Source organism: Trachinotus anak, unplaced genomic scaffold, assembly GCF_046630095.1.
Source record: "Trachinotus anak isolate AG129_WGS33_773 ecotype Australia unplaced genomic scaffold, CSIRO_AGI_Tana_v1 ptg000014l, whole genome shotgun sequence".
Classification (NCBI taxonomy): domain Eukaryota; kingdom Metazoa; phylum Chordata; class Actinopteri; order Carangiformes; family Carangidae; genus Trachinotus; species Trachinotus anak.
This window is the reverse complement of record NW_027273865.1, coordinates 18553468-18568952: the sequence shown is the minus strand read 5'-3', so window position 1 is coordinate 18568952 and position 15485 is coordinate 18553468. Positions and strand designations below refer to the sequence as shown.

General features: G+C 39.6%; 1 protein-coding gene across 1 annotated transcript in view; it reads left to right on the top strand.

The window, feature by feature from the left end:
* grm5b (glutamate receptor, metabotropic 5b) overlaps window positions 1–15485 on the top strand; it is a 65636-nt gene that overhangs the window by 13656 nt on the left and 36495 nt on the right. Inside the window, exons 5-6 of the mRNA XM_071496722.1 lie at window positions 3130–3204; window positions 3722–3896. Of these exons, the coding sequence (XP_071352823.1) occupies window positions 3130–3204; window positions 3722–3896 (250 nt within the window). The remainder of the gene's footprint in view (window positions 1–3129; window positions 3205–3721; window positions 3897–15485) is intronic.

The following is a 15485-nucleotide window of genomic DNA, read 5'->3' as shown; positions in this document are numbered from 1 at the left end:
GCAAAGTGCATGGGATGGCATTTAAGGTTTAAGGAGATCAGACAGGTATGAAGGAGCATGCCCATGAAGGTTTTGTTTATGTCATTAGAAGCAACTTAATGTCTGATCTGACATGGATGGTGAGCCGGTGAAGGGGAAGCTAAAATAGGTGTAATGTGGTCAAGTTTTCTGGACTTAAAAATTCTTACTGCAACATTTTGAATCATTTGAGGACTTTTAGTGGGAGACATGGATGCCGGAAGGTCAAAGCCTTACAGTAAGATTACTGTTCAATATGTGGGCTGAAAGCTGCTGAGACACAACACTTTCTAGTACTTTTGAAAAGAATTGAATGTTTGAAGGTTTTGGACATGTATCAGCCATGTAATTCTGCAATCTTGTTTAACTCTGTGTTTGACAACAGTGTGAGTGTCAGTGAGCCAGTCTGCCCCAGGGTTTTACTGTGCTTGCCATTCAGCTGCACATGTTATAACACTCCAGATGTGATATGGGCCAGTGGTCCCATTGGTGTGGATTGACAAAAGCTGTAGAGAAACAGAAAAGGGGGTCATGAGGAATAAGAGGAGAGGGCAGGAAGATGCCCTTTCACTTAAGATTGTTAAAAATTGTATCGCATGTTGTTGCGGGTGAAGCTGTGCCAGCAGGGGATCAGGGTTAAAAAGAGGAAACGCACAAGAAAGGGAGAAAGGGGAAAGGCAGGGAACATGTAATTGCATGTTATAGAGCTGATAAGAGTGACAAGAGGATGAGGATGGTAATTGAGAAGGAGTAATGGGGGTGAGGGGGAGAGGGGAGGGAAGGAAACAAGGGGAGAAATAACACAGAACCACCTGTCTCTGCAGCTTAAATTGTACTGGCTGTCTTCCTGCTGCTGAGAAACAGGGGTAGAAGAAGCAAGTAGCTAGAGGAGGAGGCGAGGGACCCTTCCGCTTTGCATTTGATTGCATGTTGTAATGTATTGTAATAAATCAGATGAAAAATAAGATGAGTAGGAGAGATCAAAGAGGAAGATGTTAGGGGGGCATAAGGAACACGCAGTCCTTTTTTATCTTTCATGTTTTTCTCAAATTTTTACTTTCAGCTGTTTTTGTTCTTTTTTGTCATTTATCATTACATGGATTTAAATATAGGACTGAAAGAAAGAGCAGCAAGAGGTGAAATGGACAAAAGAGAGAGAGTATAAGGACAACAGGGAGAAGCTGTGAACGTGTGAGCGTCATGCTGGAGCTCGCAGTTGGTTTTTTCAGTGGGAGGTGATGAAACTAAGGACGGTTACCACACGTGTGAAGGGAGTTTGTGGTAGATGTACTGTATATGAAGTGTTTTGCTCCAATATGTGATGGTCACCATGGAGCTAATGGCTACTAGTTGTGTGTAAGTGTGTGTGGGCCTGTTTGTGCTTGGGAGAAATCAAGCCAAAATGAAATCAGAGAGGGGTGGCACCAGGCGACAACAGAGAGGCAGTGAAGTGGGTGGATGAAAGGCATGATTGAGGCAGTAGAGAGTAGGTGGTAAGGTGAAGTTGAAGCAAGTTGAAGTGCAGAACTGTACCTACAGAACTGAAGTTTGAGGGGGATTTTCTGTGGTTTGCCTTTGAATGGAGTAATAATTAGCTATTAATCCTGAGTGTAAGAATTTCTGTTCATCTTCCCTCTGCTTTACATTTCTATGTACTGTATTAGATCACAGTCCATGTCACAGCTGATGAGGCCATTCAGTGCAGCATTATACCCTTCAATATTTTTTCAAATTCGCCAAAGATGTCAGTGTTGCTGGAAGCTACCCTGTAGAATCAAGTTAATCTGGGGTGCAGTTGTAAAGGAAAGAGGACACACTGGATCCCACTGTTTGTTTTTGGTTGGAGCCTATCTGAAAATGATGAATGTGTGTGCGTGGGTTTTTACTTTGGAGGGATGAGAGCACAAGTGTATTTGTGTGAGAATGTACTAGTAATGTTAAGTAGCATGGAGAAACTGAAAAAGGGTGATGAAGAGACGCATGACAAGCTTACTGAGTGAATGAGAGAGAGAGAGAGAGAGAGAGAGAGAGAGAGACGTCTCACACATAAATCCCTGTTGAGACCAGAGTGAAGTAGGTTACAAGCTTTATCGATTTTGATGATGGTAACAGTATGAATGTGTGTGTGTTTGCATGACTCTGTGTGTGTGTGTGTGTGTGTGTGTGAGAGAGAGAGAGAGAGAGAGAGAGAGAGTGTGTGTGTGTGTGTTTGTGCGTGCACAGGGGAAGGACGGTCTGTACCATCTGTCTCCCACTCCTCTCACTGAGACACTAATTACAGGACTTTACACTTCGCTCCACCACACTCATCATTGTCCTGATAGATACACACACACACGCACACACATACACACTGAGATTCAGCAGCGGTCAGGGATTGTGGGACCTCTTCTGCTTTCTCTGTACATTTCCTCTCCCTCTCTTTTCTACTTTTCTTCTCATATGCTCTCCTTTCCCACCAGCAATTTGCCATCTTTTTCTCATCTCTGTCCCTTCCTCGTGCTATTTCCCTCATATTTTATCTCTCTTGACCCCTTCTTCTTTCTCTTTATTAACACAATTAGAGAACAGATCAATGATGTCTAATTAGGCTGGACTTTGTTATTGATAACACACACAGTAAAAAAGGAGGAAACATTAGAGATAACAATCTCATTAAGTGAAGAAAGAGACAAACCCTGGAAAAAAAGGGTGAGAACAGTGACATTTTTGATCATTTCTTCTATTAACACAGAAAAGAAAAAGAGATAAAAGGGAGAGGAACAGAAATTAAAGAGGGGAATCCTATCATATTCTTTGCCAGTGTGTACAACCCTTCATTAGCATAAATTCCAGGTCACCCACTTTCTCTTGGAAAGAAACGGGTGCCACAGTGGGGAGACGCTTTCTCTGACATAAATGTGAGCTTTTATGATTAGTGCAGTAGCAGGGGGGTTACTGCAGTGGGCATGGTTTTGATCATCAGTAGAGATCAGGTTCCTTAACTGTCACATTTCCCACCAAAAATTATTGTCTAGATCTGTCTGTCTATGTATCTGTCTATCTTTCACAAAATCAAAATTGAACTGATTAAAAAAACCTCCCATCCATACCATTTCCTTCAATTTCCAGGCAACTATGGTGAAAGTGGGATGGAAGCGTTCAAGGACATGGCAGCCAAAGAGGGCATCTGTATCGCCCACTCTGGTAAGAGACTCAGGTCAAGACGACCACAGCAATTTCAATAACAGTAAATCTCAAGCTTCATAGAAACTTCTAGTCAAGTAAAAAGTGGATTGAGATTTAGTAGGGGTATAGTTTAGTGTTGATTCAAACAAAAAAGCAGTAAAAGCAGATATACAACTGCCAGCATTTTTATGCCCATAGCAAAGTGCTGCTGAGCATTAGGAAGAGCACTGCTGTCAGGGATAGTTTTGGCCCATTTTCTACCTCTTACATCTAATTTTGTCAATACAGACACCGTGGTGTTGAAGGTAATTTGAATTTAACTGCAGTCTCAGCTTGCAGACCCACACTAAATACAGAAAGAATACATATTTTATGATAAAGGTCAGGTAATAAAATGACATGTTTTTAGGCTTTTATTTTCATGGGAAGACTTGCATTTTACATTGTGGTTTCCAGCTGGTTGACACTTGAGCAAAATGACATTAAGAAACAGAGAAACACAAAAACACCATGTTTGCATTTGTCCATTCACCAGGCAAAATCTGGAGCAATGCTGGAGAGCAGAGCTTTGACCGGCTGCTGGAGAGACTGAGGGGCCACTTGCCCAAGGCCAGGGTGGTGGCGTGTTTCTGTGAAGGCATGACTGTCCGCAATATCCTCATGGCCATGAGGCGCCAGGGACTGGTAGGAGAGTTCCTCCTCATCGGCAGGTGAGTGGAGCTACAAAGTTAATTTCTTTTGTGTTGATAGATCTTGGAGATACGGGGTTTCACCACAGAACACTGGTCTCTGGTCACCTGTGTGTCCTGCAACTTACTGAAATAGCGTGATTGAGGTGTTTCAGTGGATCCTTGATTTTCTCTGTTTACTCTGAGCCTGCGGGTGTTGCATAGTCTGTAGGGTCTGAATATGACTGCAGTCAGTAAAAATCAGTTTGAAAAAATCTGTTTTGTAGCTCTGCCCCCCAATATTCAACCAAACATTAGTAGATGAGAAGAGTTGTAGTCAACCAAGTTTTGATTGGTTGGACACTGGGCATTGTTTATATGGCTGGTCCCTGTGTTTATTGGATTGTAAATACATATGCAGAAAAGGAAAAAGGATTACCCCAAGCAGGTGACATGCAAACTCTGCAGCCAAACATTCACCTATCTTTTGTTGACCTCAAACATGGCTTATTATTTGATACATGTAAGTAGCCTAATGTTAGCCATTTAGGATGGTCACTCACTCTGATGTGAGATAGCCAAGATAAATATGCACTTAAAGGCTTATTTAAGGACCACACTTAATGTATGTCTGTGCATTTGTGCACAATGTGCATTTCTCTTCATATTGTTCTGGTGTTACAAGTTCATAAGTTGTGTAATGTTTTGAAAAACATCTTCAAAAGGCTCAGTCTCTTTGCTGTTGCTGTCTGCTGCTATTCAGAATTGATACTGCTTTTGCAGATGTTGTTAACAGGCAGCTCATTTTGTGCGAGTGCTTGTAAAATGTATATTTTAATTATTTTCTGTTATATAACACAGTGTTAACAATATTACTGTAACATTCTTTCTCAGCCCTGAATTCAAACCATTTTCTGATGCCTACCAGAAAAATATAATTAAATGATTAAATTAATATAAATGTGTTATGACTAGTTGACTAATGAACTTCCTTCTTTGAACAAACTACTGGTTGTCTACAAAAATCTTTGGTTGGGAGCAGTCCTGGCATTTAATGTGTTCAATGATATATAGTCCAGCAGTTATATTCAAACTATGTGATCCATGGGGATATCACTGAATGTTTTTGAGAGAAGATGGAGAGGCAAAGCTGTGGCTCTATGCTCCTTGCTAAAATAACCCTCTGAGAGCCAGTAATGATTGTAAACACAAAGCTATTAACATTAAAATAAGAGCCGAGCTGGTAAATATCTACTTCAAACTAATTTCAACCTAGTTATTTGCATAAAATGTGTATCCAGCTAGTGATTATTATAAGTAACTTCATCCTGGTGTTTGACTAGCAGTGCTGCTTGTGTTGTCCCGCGTTATTCTGCACACATCCCTAGATCATTGTGACTGATTGAGCCGTTTGCCTCTAACATTTCCTGAATCAAGAAACTTGAAAATAAGTCTTTGTTAGCTTGTAATTTTGTGACACATTTGTGATTTACCATTAATGAACAGAATGATAGAGTCTAATAGACCAATCACTGTAATTAGCTTAACTGTGTTTGATAGATACAGACACTCACTTTTGTGATCAATTTAATTACTAAACTGTTCATCTTTAAATGTGCATTTATTTCTTTTGATGCTAGTGGAAAATTAATTCAGTAATTCTGGCCTGCTTCTGCTATGAACGACTGCAGGAAACGCTGGTATTCTGTACAGTACAGTAGTGCAGCCAGGACCTGAAATTACCACTGACCCATCAGCAAAGTTTATTGGCTAGCCTGATGGTTTCTAACTTGTATTTAATAAGTCTGCTTGTTTTAGAAACTCTTTTTAAAAAAATAAAATTAATTCCGACATTAACATAGAAATTATTGTGTCTCGTCAGTGGCTTTTTTTTCCAGCCTGTGTAAAATGGTAGAGCAGCACCCCTGGGATCACAAACATAGAGAGGCATACTGATTGGTATTAATTACTTCCAAAATAGAATATACATCTAATCTTTACAGCAGGAGACTTTGTCGCCCTTTATGTGTTCACAAAAACACACAATTTTGAGTTTTGGAGGTGGTTTTCACGTTAAGCTCTGTTCTCACTTATATGAATTCCACCTACAATTCACTTGCAAAAATAACCTTCCAAATGGATTTTTATCTACATCTATGCATGTGTATTTGTGTGTGTGCGTGCATGCGTGTATTGCATGTATACATGTGTGTATATGGAAGTTGCTTCTAGGCCCCTTGAGTTTTGGTTGCCATGCCAACTGTGTAATTAACATAAGATGAATAATGATTTTAGCACCTATGCCAGCCAATGTGCAGAGAACAAAATAGACTTTGAATAGATTGGAAGCATTATCATGTGATTACCATCAAAATGCAACAAATATAATTCTATTCAATTCTGTTCTACTCTTCCCCCAGTGATCTGCACTGTGTAACCAAATCGTTGCCAGCATCATTTTTGTTGTCATCACCACCATGATGCTCATTATCATCATACTCATCTTACATCATCATCATCTGCATCATCATCATCATCATTGTCATCGTCCTGCTGAGAGTGAGGTAACATCTTGAACCATATCAGAGTTGAATATGCTGTGTGTCTTGTTAGCTGGGTTTAATTTACCATTAGAGATAAAAGTAGAAGCAGAGAGAGAAAGATGATAAAACAGAGAGAAATCCTCTTCTGGTAGAATCAAAGGGATGGATGAGATACATTCATAACTTTGATATCCTGTCATGGATTAAGTTTTTTTTTAAACTGTGACTATTTGTAATACAAAGGCTTTGATGGATAGTGTCTGTTCAAATAATTCTACATGGCAACACATCAGTTTTGAGTGCTGGCCCAAAGCTACAGAACTGAGGAGAAGCTTTCAACAGTCCTCTGCCCTCCTCTAACAACTGCTGTAAATGTGCCTTTGAGCAAAGCACTTAACCTCCAACTGGTCCAGTCTGGGGCTGCTCAATGGTTAGCAGTAAGAGACCAGGGAAGCTTCCAGATATGAGTGTGTTGAAGTGGATGAAAGTCAGGCAGGAAATAAAATTAGAGTGAGAAGAGCACAAGAATCTCATTCACCGCTTCAGAAACCTGGTGTTTGTTTCTCAGCAGGGACAGCTGTAAATCTAACAGAGATTCTGTGCATTCCAGTAAACCCAGTCTGTGGTTTTGGTTGGAGGCCAGTCATCCTTGTCACTGCACTACTGGTTTGTCATTCTCTGTCTTTTTGCTTATCGAGAGTACCAGCATGGAACATTTGAATGCCATCTCTGTTTGTTCTGACAAAGACGTAAATAACCAAATCCTCTGGTCAGTCGTGATTATGTAACTTGAGCTCCTACACAAATTAAATGACACAGGGATATGTTGAGATAAGACACAATAAATTTAAGCTAGCATGTACGATAATCATATGAACATAATTTAGCAGAATAACCACAATGTTGCTGACCCTTTCCCATGGAGGGAAAGGTAAAGGCAGGAGACCCCACAGAAATGAAGATATGGGTACAGAAAATGAGTCTCCAATGTTCCACATATTGACCCTGGAGGCCCAGCAAGTCAGCTCATAACTACCCACATGCATTTTGTGTAATTCTAAAACTACATATTACCAATGTATATTTGACTCAGTTAGACACATTCCTCCTGTGTGATTGACCCTGTTACATGTAACAGCTGATGAAGCCTGTGTCTGTCCAACTCCTCCCCAGGACAACAGTGAAATTAGCAGTGACAACCACTGAAGGGATTCTCAAATTCCCAAATAAGATGGAGGAGGGAAAGACAATACTTTGATTAAAAAATAAATAAATAAAAAAGCCAGTTATGAGACATGCACGCTGGTTCTGAAATTTGCCACAGTCAGAGCAGTTTGTTCCCCTTCTTACAGATGAAAGTATTTCCATTTTAACAACTTCAGCCAAATCAAATGTTACACGGTATTCAATCTGTGATGTTATCCAGGAATGTTAGCTGACACAACTGCCAAATCAAATCAACTTGTTCCAACATTTCTCTGAAATTATCTTGATACCAGTCTCTCACATTTCTGTATGGTCACTTTTCCCATTAAAATTTTTTGTATTAAGTAAAACTGCATTTAGATTTGCTGAAGCTCTCACACCATTTGGCTTTCCACATTTTTTTTAAAAAAGAAAACTGTTTTCTGAAGCTGAATATAGAACTTAATGGCTTACTAAAACGTTTTTTTCTTTTTGCAGCACATCCTGTAGTCCTCTCTCTCTGGCCAGTCGGTTTCGATTAGGTCGGTTAATTGAATATCAGCCCTTGTGAGTGTGAGTATCATAGATGGACCGTAGCTTTAAATTGGAGATGGTCACGGGTGGGTGCCCTGCTCACTGGTGGTCCATGAAAGGAACTTCTTATCAGTCCAATTGGGCCGACACTCGTTTAACACCAGGTTAATTACATTACCACAAGAGCTCACAAATGATGATGAAGCACATTATTCAGTTACCTGAGGCAGATAACCATAGTCTTTAATAGATCAGGCTGAAATACCGCAAGAGCTCAAGACTGTATTTTTACTGTTTGAGATGGGCTGTGTTGCTGCCTGGCACACAAGAATTTCCAATGAACACATTGTGTTGTTGTGGCTTCTCATTTCTTTGAGTTGGACAAATCACTGTCTGATTAATGCTCAGTTTGTGAGTAGATGTTTGTGACTGTAATAATATATCCTCCATCCTCACTTTATGACTGCGCTTTGAGAAAAATCACTTATAAACCTTTCAGACTGATGCAGTGACAGAGCATAAACCCTCTTCTACTATAAGTCTGAATGGGTCCTCCCTGATAGGGCCTCATCTCCCTGCTCCTGATACACATTTGATAACAGGTAACATTCATGTTGACATTGGTAGCACCTCTTGCCCTCTCACCCTTAACTCATGTCCTCTGAATCTAAGTTTGTGCTCCTTCTGGGCTGGGCTCCGACATGACAAAGACTAGCTGCACTGTTCACAGTTTTGCAATTATGAATATTTTACGTCTAATGTACTGATCAATTCAACAACTTTGTTCTGTAAATACATTTTTATAAGATATTGTGCATTTACAAGTGATGCAAATGGACCCACAGTTGATGACAATTTTATATAACATTTATAACATTTATAAAAATATTTATATAACATTCACATAATACTACATCAACATTAATATAACACATAAACCAAGGTTTATGTAGTGCAGTGAAGGCTTAGAGGTTATGCTATTTGCACTAAATTGCCCACTACATTTTGTCAGTTTTAAAAAGCCTCAGCAGTCACTCAGTTTCAGTGCATTTCTGGTTTTAGATTTTTTTATGTTCTTCTAGAAATAATCCTAAAAACCCACATCAGGTCCTCGGGCTAACTACCACCTCACAAGAAAACTATGTCACTTGCACACACAGGCACACACGCAGTCTGGATTTGGAGCCTGAATGTATCGATTGCCTCTGTCCTATAATTCCTTGTGGTGCCAGCAGGCTACAGACCCATTAATGAATAGCTGGGCTGAGATAAATATCTATAGTCACATGGGACACACGAACACACCCTGCACTTACTCACTCGCACACACACACACACACACACACACACACACACACACACACACACACACAGAGACACACCGTCAAGCACAAATGCACAAGCTCTCATGTCATTTGTTGTTCTCTAAATCTGCCTCTTCTGTCTGTCCTCAAGTGAAACATCTCCCTTCTGAAATTCAGATGAGGTTGTATTAATGATACAGATGAGACACATATAAATTTGTTTCAGCCACCACTTCTAAATGTTACATTCCTTCCTCCCATATTTTGCAGCCATACATAAGAGCTACCTCATGAAATACATATTACATAAGTCCAAACATGCAGATTTCGATTATGCCTCTTTGGCATGGCCCTGTTGCAAATATGGCCAAATGATGTTTGTTGTTGTTGGTCTAAAAAAAGCTTCACAAATCCTAACTCCTCTAAATGACATATTACAGAATGACTGCAGATTGTATGTTTGTGTGTGTGTGTGTATGTGTGTGTGTGTGTATGTGTATGTGTGTGTGTGTGTGTGTGTGTGTGTAATTCCAGCTGTCTCATCTCTACATTCGTTCCACAAAGTAAAGCATACTGTAGATTGCAGATTTTTCTTGTACTGTGTATAAAGACACACACACACACACACACACACACACACACATGTTCACACAAAATGCACTGATACAGTGTCCCTCCTCGCAATAAATTTCCACCCAGACCATGCAGGGCAGCCAGTGATAACAGCTATGACTTATCATATGGCTGACTTCACAGCAGCAACATCGCTGTGTTTTATGGTCAGTCATTACAGTTTGAGATTTGTTTCCCTCTCAAGCAATCTACCTGTTACTGTGTGTCCTCTTCATCAGTGCTATTTATAAATGGCTGTGTTTTGTCATTTGCAGCTGTTCCACAACAGATTACAGGAAAACACTCTCTCCACTTTACATATCCCTGGGGAGACCCAATTAGCTAAAAAACAGAAACCAGTTAAAGCATTGGTTGGAAAGTACAAATACAAAGGCTACCACTTCATAATAGGTTAAAAACTAAAAATGTATGCAAGTTTTGCAAACGTTACAGTGCAAGCAGTGTAGTTGAATTGCCATGGAAGCTAATATTTAACCAAGGCTGAATTGTCTGTGGTAGCTTTCAAAAGAGGGTTTTTTTTTTTTTTGGGGCTGTGTTGAAGAAGTCACTATACTGTTGAATGAACTGAAAGAGAATAGTTTGAATCGAAAGTCAAAAAGCAGCCTCTCTCTGGAGATCATCCCGCACAAGTCTGCACCCCTTCTGCCTGCTGTTGCCATGGAAATATCCCCTACCATATTTGGATGAATCCAGCATAGCAGCTGGGGTGATATGTGGCGCATGCGCATGTGTTTATGTGAATGGCGATATGCATGCGTGGGAGCATCTATATATGAGTGTGTGACTGTCAGTGAATAAAACTGTATCCTGGGTTTTTCTATAGCTAAACAGATTGAGAGCGTCAGGAAAAGCTTATTGATAATGGTAATGGCCATTTCAGTGACCGTCAGATCAGAACCCGAATGTATCTGTGCTGATTTTCTATGACCTCACTGTCCTCTCATCTCTTGTAACTCTCCTTCCTTATCAGTCTGTTCCTCTACCCTTTCCCCCCTCTCATTTGTGACTTAATCTCGTTGTTTCTCACTCTCTCTGTCAGTGTGTCACTCTCTGAATCTGCGAGTGTGATGTTTGAGAACAGAGACCCTGAACTTATCATTTAACAGAGGTCAAACCCCTGCAGTGTACCACTTCACACCACAGCTGTCTCTTAAGGCAGCGCGTCCTTGTGGTTTTACATTGAGAGAAATTTGAAAGACAGAAATTGGATGACGTTTCCCGGCAAAACATCTGAGTGGCCCAAGATGTCTGAAATCAGCCCGTGTTCAAATTGATTTTTAGTGGATTGTGCACCTGCAGTGAGTGAGAGGAGATCAAAGACTTGGTGGGGGCAGAGGAGGGAAACCGAGTGAAGAGGGGGAAAATGCAGAAAGGAGTGGAATGGGAAAGAAGGAAGAAGATGAGTGAAGAGAGGGGAGATTAGCAGTTTAGGGCAGAGCAGACAGCAGAGAAGACAGGTTTAGTGTGTGTGTATGTGTGTGGCATTCATATAGCATGGTAATAAAAGATTTCTTGTCAGACATGAAAAGCAAATCGCTCACAGTAGGAGCATAATTTACGCATCACTGCTGCATTTGGGATGTATCTGCACATGCAAAGGCACATTTACACGGGCACACAGAGGTGTTGAGACACACACGCACACATACTGTACACGCACACACAAACAGGGTCTGTTCCAGTCTGTGTGCAGACATGGAGCCGTGTAATGTTTGTTAGTATCATGTTAATTTACTCTTAGAATAAGAGCTGTGTCGTGTCATTTAATTGTTGAAATTATGGAAATTAATTTGGTTCTTTCTTTTCATAGCTTTGTAATAAAAGACTGCTGGTAATTAAACACAGGGAAATATGTAATTATGGATGGATAAAAAAAAGAGGGATAGAAGGAGACGGAGGAGATTAAGAGAAAAAGTTTTTAACGTGTATTAATGTGCGTGCTCAACTGAGCACACATACAGTACATGCATGCACACACATGCTGCATGTTCTTGACACTGTTGCTGAAATGTGAGTAAACAGTCGGCATGTGTTTAAACTGGGTTTAAACATATAAGATTAGACAGCTATGCTAATGACTCAAATCTTCTTGGTGTTATAGCTGCTATTGTAACATGTAAATCAGAATCATCAAGGCCTACTCAGCATTTTTTGAGACATGATGCTATAGACCATGAATGGATGTTAATTGTTTAATTGAACCATGTACCATGCAGTGCACCGGGCTGGAAGCGTCTGCATTTGCTGTTTCTCCACTCATTTATCCAGGTTTTTTCTTTAATTTATCACCTGTCTTCTAGTTGTGACACTTTGGTGTTTAACCCACAGTGGTCTAGGGCTCATGGCAGTTTGGGTTTGTTAAAGGCAGCTTAAATGAAATATTTGACAAATACACAAATATATGAAGTAATGTGTCAGAAAAAAGGGCCAACACCTTTCATTAGAGTTAATGTTTTTTGTTTTTTGTTTTTTTTTTAGAAAATACTGTTTTTATCATTGTCATTGACATTCTTTTGTTGTACAACATCAATCCCTTTTTCCATGATTTTGACAAAGGAAGGAATTCATGAAGCAAAGTACCTTGGATCTGTTTCTTCCTTTGTGTCAAAAGTGTCACGTGCATATCAATGAACTGCCAGTAGGTTTATGTCTTCACATTTTAAACCCCAATGAAACTCTACCTTGACTTTCATTTTCTGTTGTCAGTTTGGGTGAAGTCCTCCAAGACGGCCGATCAAAAGCTTGCTGAAGTGAAACTGCTCAATATCAAAGAATTCTTTATTCAACTCACAGGTCTTCCACTCTTTCTGTCTCTCTGTCACTACCTGTCTCTTTCTTTTGCCCTGCCTCCTTCTCCTTCTCCACATTCACCTGCCGTTTTGATACTTTTTTTTTTTCTCTTTCTCTGTGCCTCTACTTTTTCATTGTTTCCTTTCTGGTCTCTGTGTTTATCTTGATAGGAAGGTCTGCTCATGAATGTTCGTTAGGTAGAGTATAAAGACACCCAGAGATGAACAGCTCTCCTGTTGCTGAGATTCTTCAGCCATATACAGTACAGAAGTGTTGTCTTATTGTCTTATGTCGTATTGTCTTAATACGTGACAACGCAACTACAAGAAAAACTTTAAGTTTAAACATTCATTGTTTCATTGTTTAAGAATTGCAGCTGTATTTTCACCTTAGTAGAGATAATAAAGAGAGTAAAAGAGACAACAAAAGATATAAACATGTGGAAATACTGCAAAAACTGCAATAAAAACACAAGAGGGAGTTTTTATCTTCCTCACAATCAAAGACACAATCTTAGTTTCTCAAATCTTAACTGCTTGAAAAGACATAAAAAGTCTAGTGTGGGATTTTACTTAGAAGATGACAGCAGAGTGCATATTTCTTTAAGTCTGATGGTACAGCAGAGCATTTCATGCAAAAGTTGTATTCATATTGTTATATGTAATAGGGATTGAAACAGTAACAGGAGCACCTGTCGTTTTACACAGCAGTTTGCGGTCTCATACATATATAAAAGGGACTCTCTTTTAGAGCCTAATTGAAGCTGTTGTATAAGGTGTTGCTGTTGTTCTGTCCATTCCCTCTAGGTCGGTGCCTACAGTCGGATTTTAGCCATGAATTGTTTTGTCTTGAGGTCACTTATAGGAGTACATCATACATCGTACAAAACCCTGTGGTGAATCTAAAGCTGCACTGACCTTGTGCTAGTGGTACATGGCAAATTGGGCAGGATATTTTTAGCAACAGAATTAAACTTCACCAGCACTGGGGTACAGCGGGATAAAGCAAGATAAATAACTGACAACCAACAGCTGAAATTTCCTATTTTTTTACCATCAGATATATTTGTCAAATAATTTGTTTTAAAGCTATACTTGAAACAGATATTCAGTAAGAAGGAGCTTTTGGGCTGGACTGCAAATGCAGGGCCAGTCCTATAAACGTGAGTGTCGCTGACTGACTGACTGACTGACTGACTGAGAGATAAAGTTACACCATTAGTTGGCCAGCCAGGTGTTGGTTTCCTCATTGTGAGTTACTCTCTCAAAATGATTTGGTGCGAACACACAGTGTTGCCAACTTAAGCACCTTTATCAAGAGATCCTCTGACTTTTCAGAGAGCTTTACTGACTTTATTTCAAAAAGCATTTAGTGTCAAATCAAGTGACTTTCTAGACAAACCTTAGCTGCTTTGTCCAGAAGAGAGTCACCTGCATTGCCCCGAGTGCGAGGTTGGGCTCCCCCTCCACATTCTTTGCTGACATGACTTTCTTTGTGCATGATCATTTTACAGTTAAATGCAATTACAATTATATATCAAAATTATCATAAAAATCTTGTCTTTAACTTCTGTGTTTGTTGATTTTTGTCAGATGACAGCTTGGAAATTGCTTGGAAGTAACATGTAGTCTTAATGAGCCACGTTTCAGTCACAATTTCAAACTTTTTCTGTTGTCTGACAACAGAAATAGAAAAATGTAAATGAGAACAGCTTTACTGGGCTGTCCAATTCCCTGCCTGTCCTTCCATTCGTTTACTGAAGAGTGAGAAGCATAATTATATCTCTGCAAAAAGACTCATTTTAAAATAAAATTATATATTTGAGAAGATTTCTTTTTTTTTTTCAATCAAGGAATGAGTAGTGATCAGTAATTATAATAATCACTTTAACTCACAAGGAAATGTTGTGTTGGTTACACAATTAAATGTACAGTGTTTCTGGTTTAGATACAATATTTAAAGAATAAGGAAGTTCATAAATTGTAATTTGAGTTTGCATCAATCATATGATCTTCAAAAGAATGGTGAAACCAATTTATTCTGGTTCCACACTAACCATCCTTCTTAGTACATCAGCATATGAGTGGCTGCTTTAAAAAAAAAAAAAAAAAATCCAAAAATCAAATCATTAGGCAGTTCTGCTGCTGCACATCCCCTTCATCTTTCTTGTCTTTGTTCCTACTGTGAGAGAGAGGCTGATTAATGACTGCTTGTGATCGTTGTGCAGTTAGAGGGAGGAAAACATTGAGAGATTCAAGAACAAAGGAAGAACACATAGGAATTTCTAATGGTATTCCAACTCTCGGAGACTCTTGACAGGGAATTAGGAGGTTTTCCATATGTAGGGCAGACCTGTGGGCATGTACACACACACACACACACACTCTCACTTCGATACAGCTGTATATATAAACACACCTGTATTCAGTTACACATTGGCTGATCAACATGTGCAAAAAAATGCATGCATACACACAAACACACACACACACACACACACAAACACACTTGGCATGAGCAGACACATGAACACACCTACACACACATATTCATCCTCTTATTGCTCTCCCAGGGAATGGCCTTATCCTCTTACAGCACTCCAATGGGAAAAGTGCTGGGAATTAGAGAGGATAGGAGGGGGA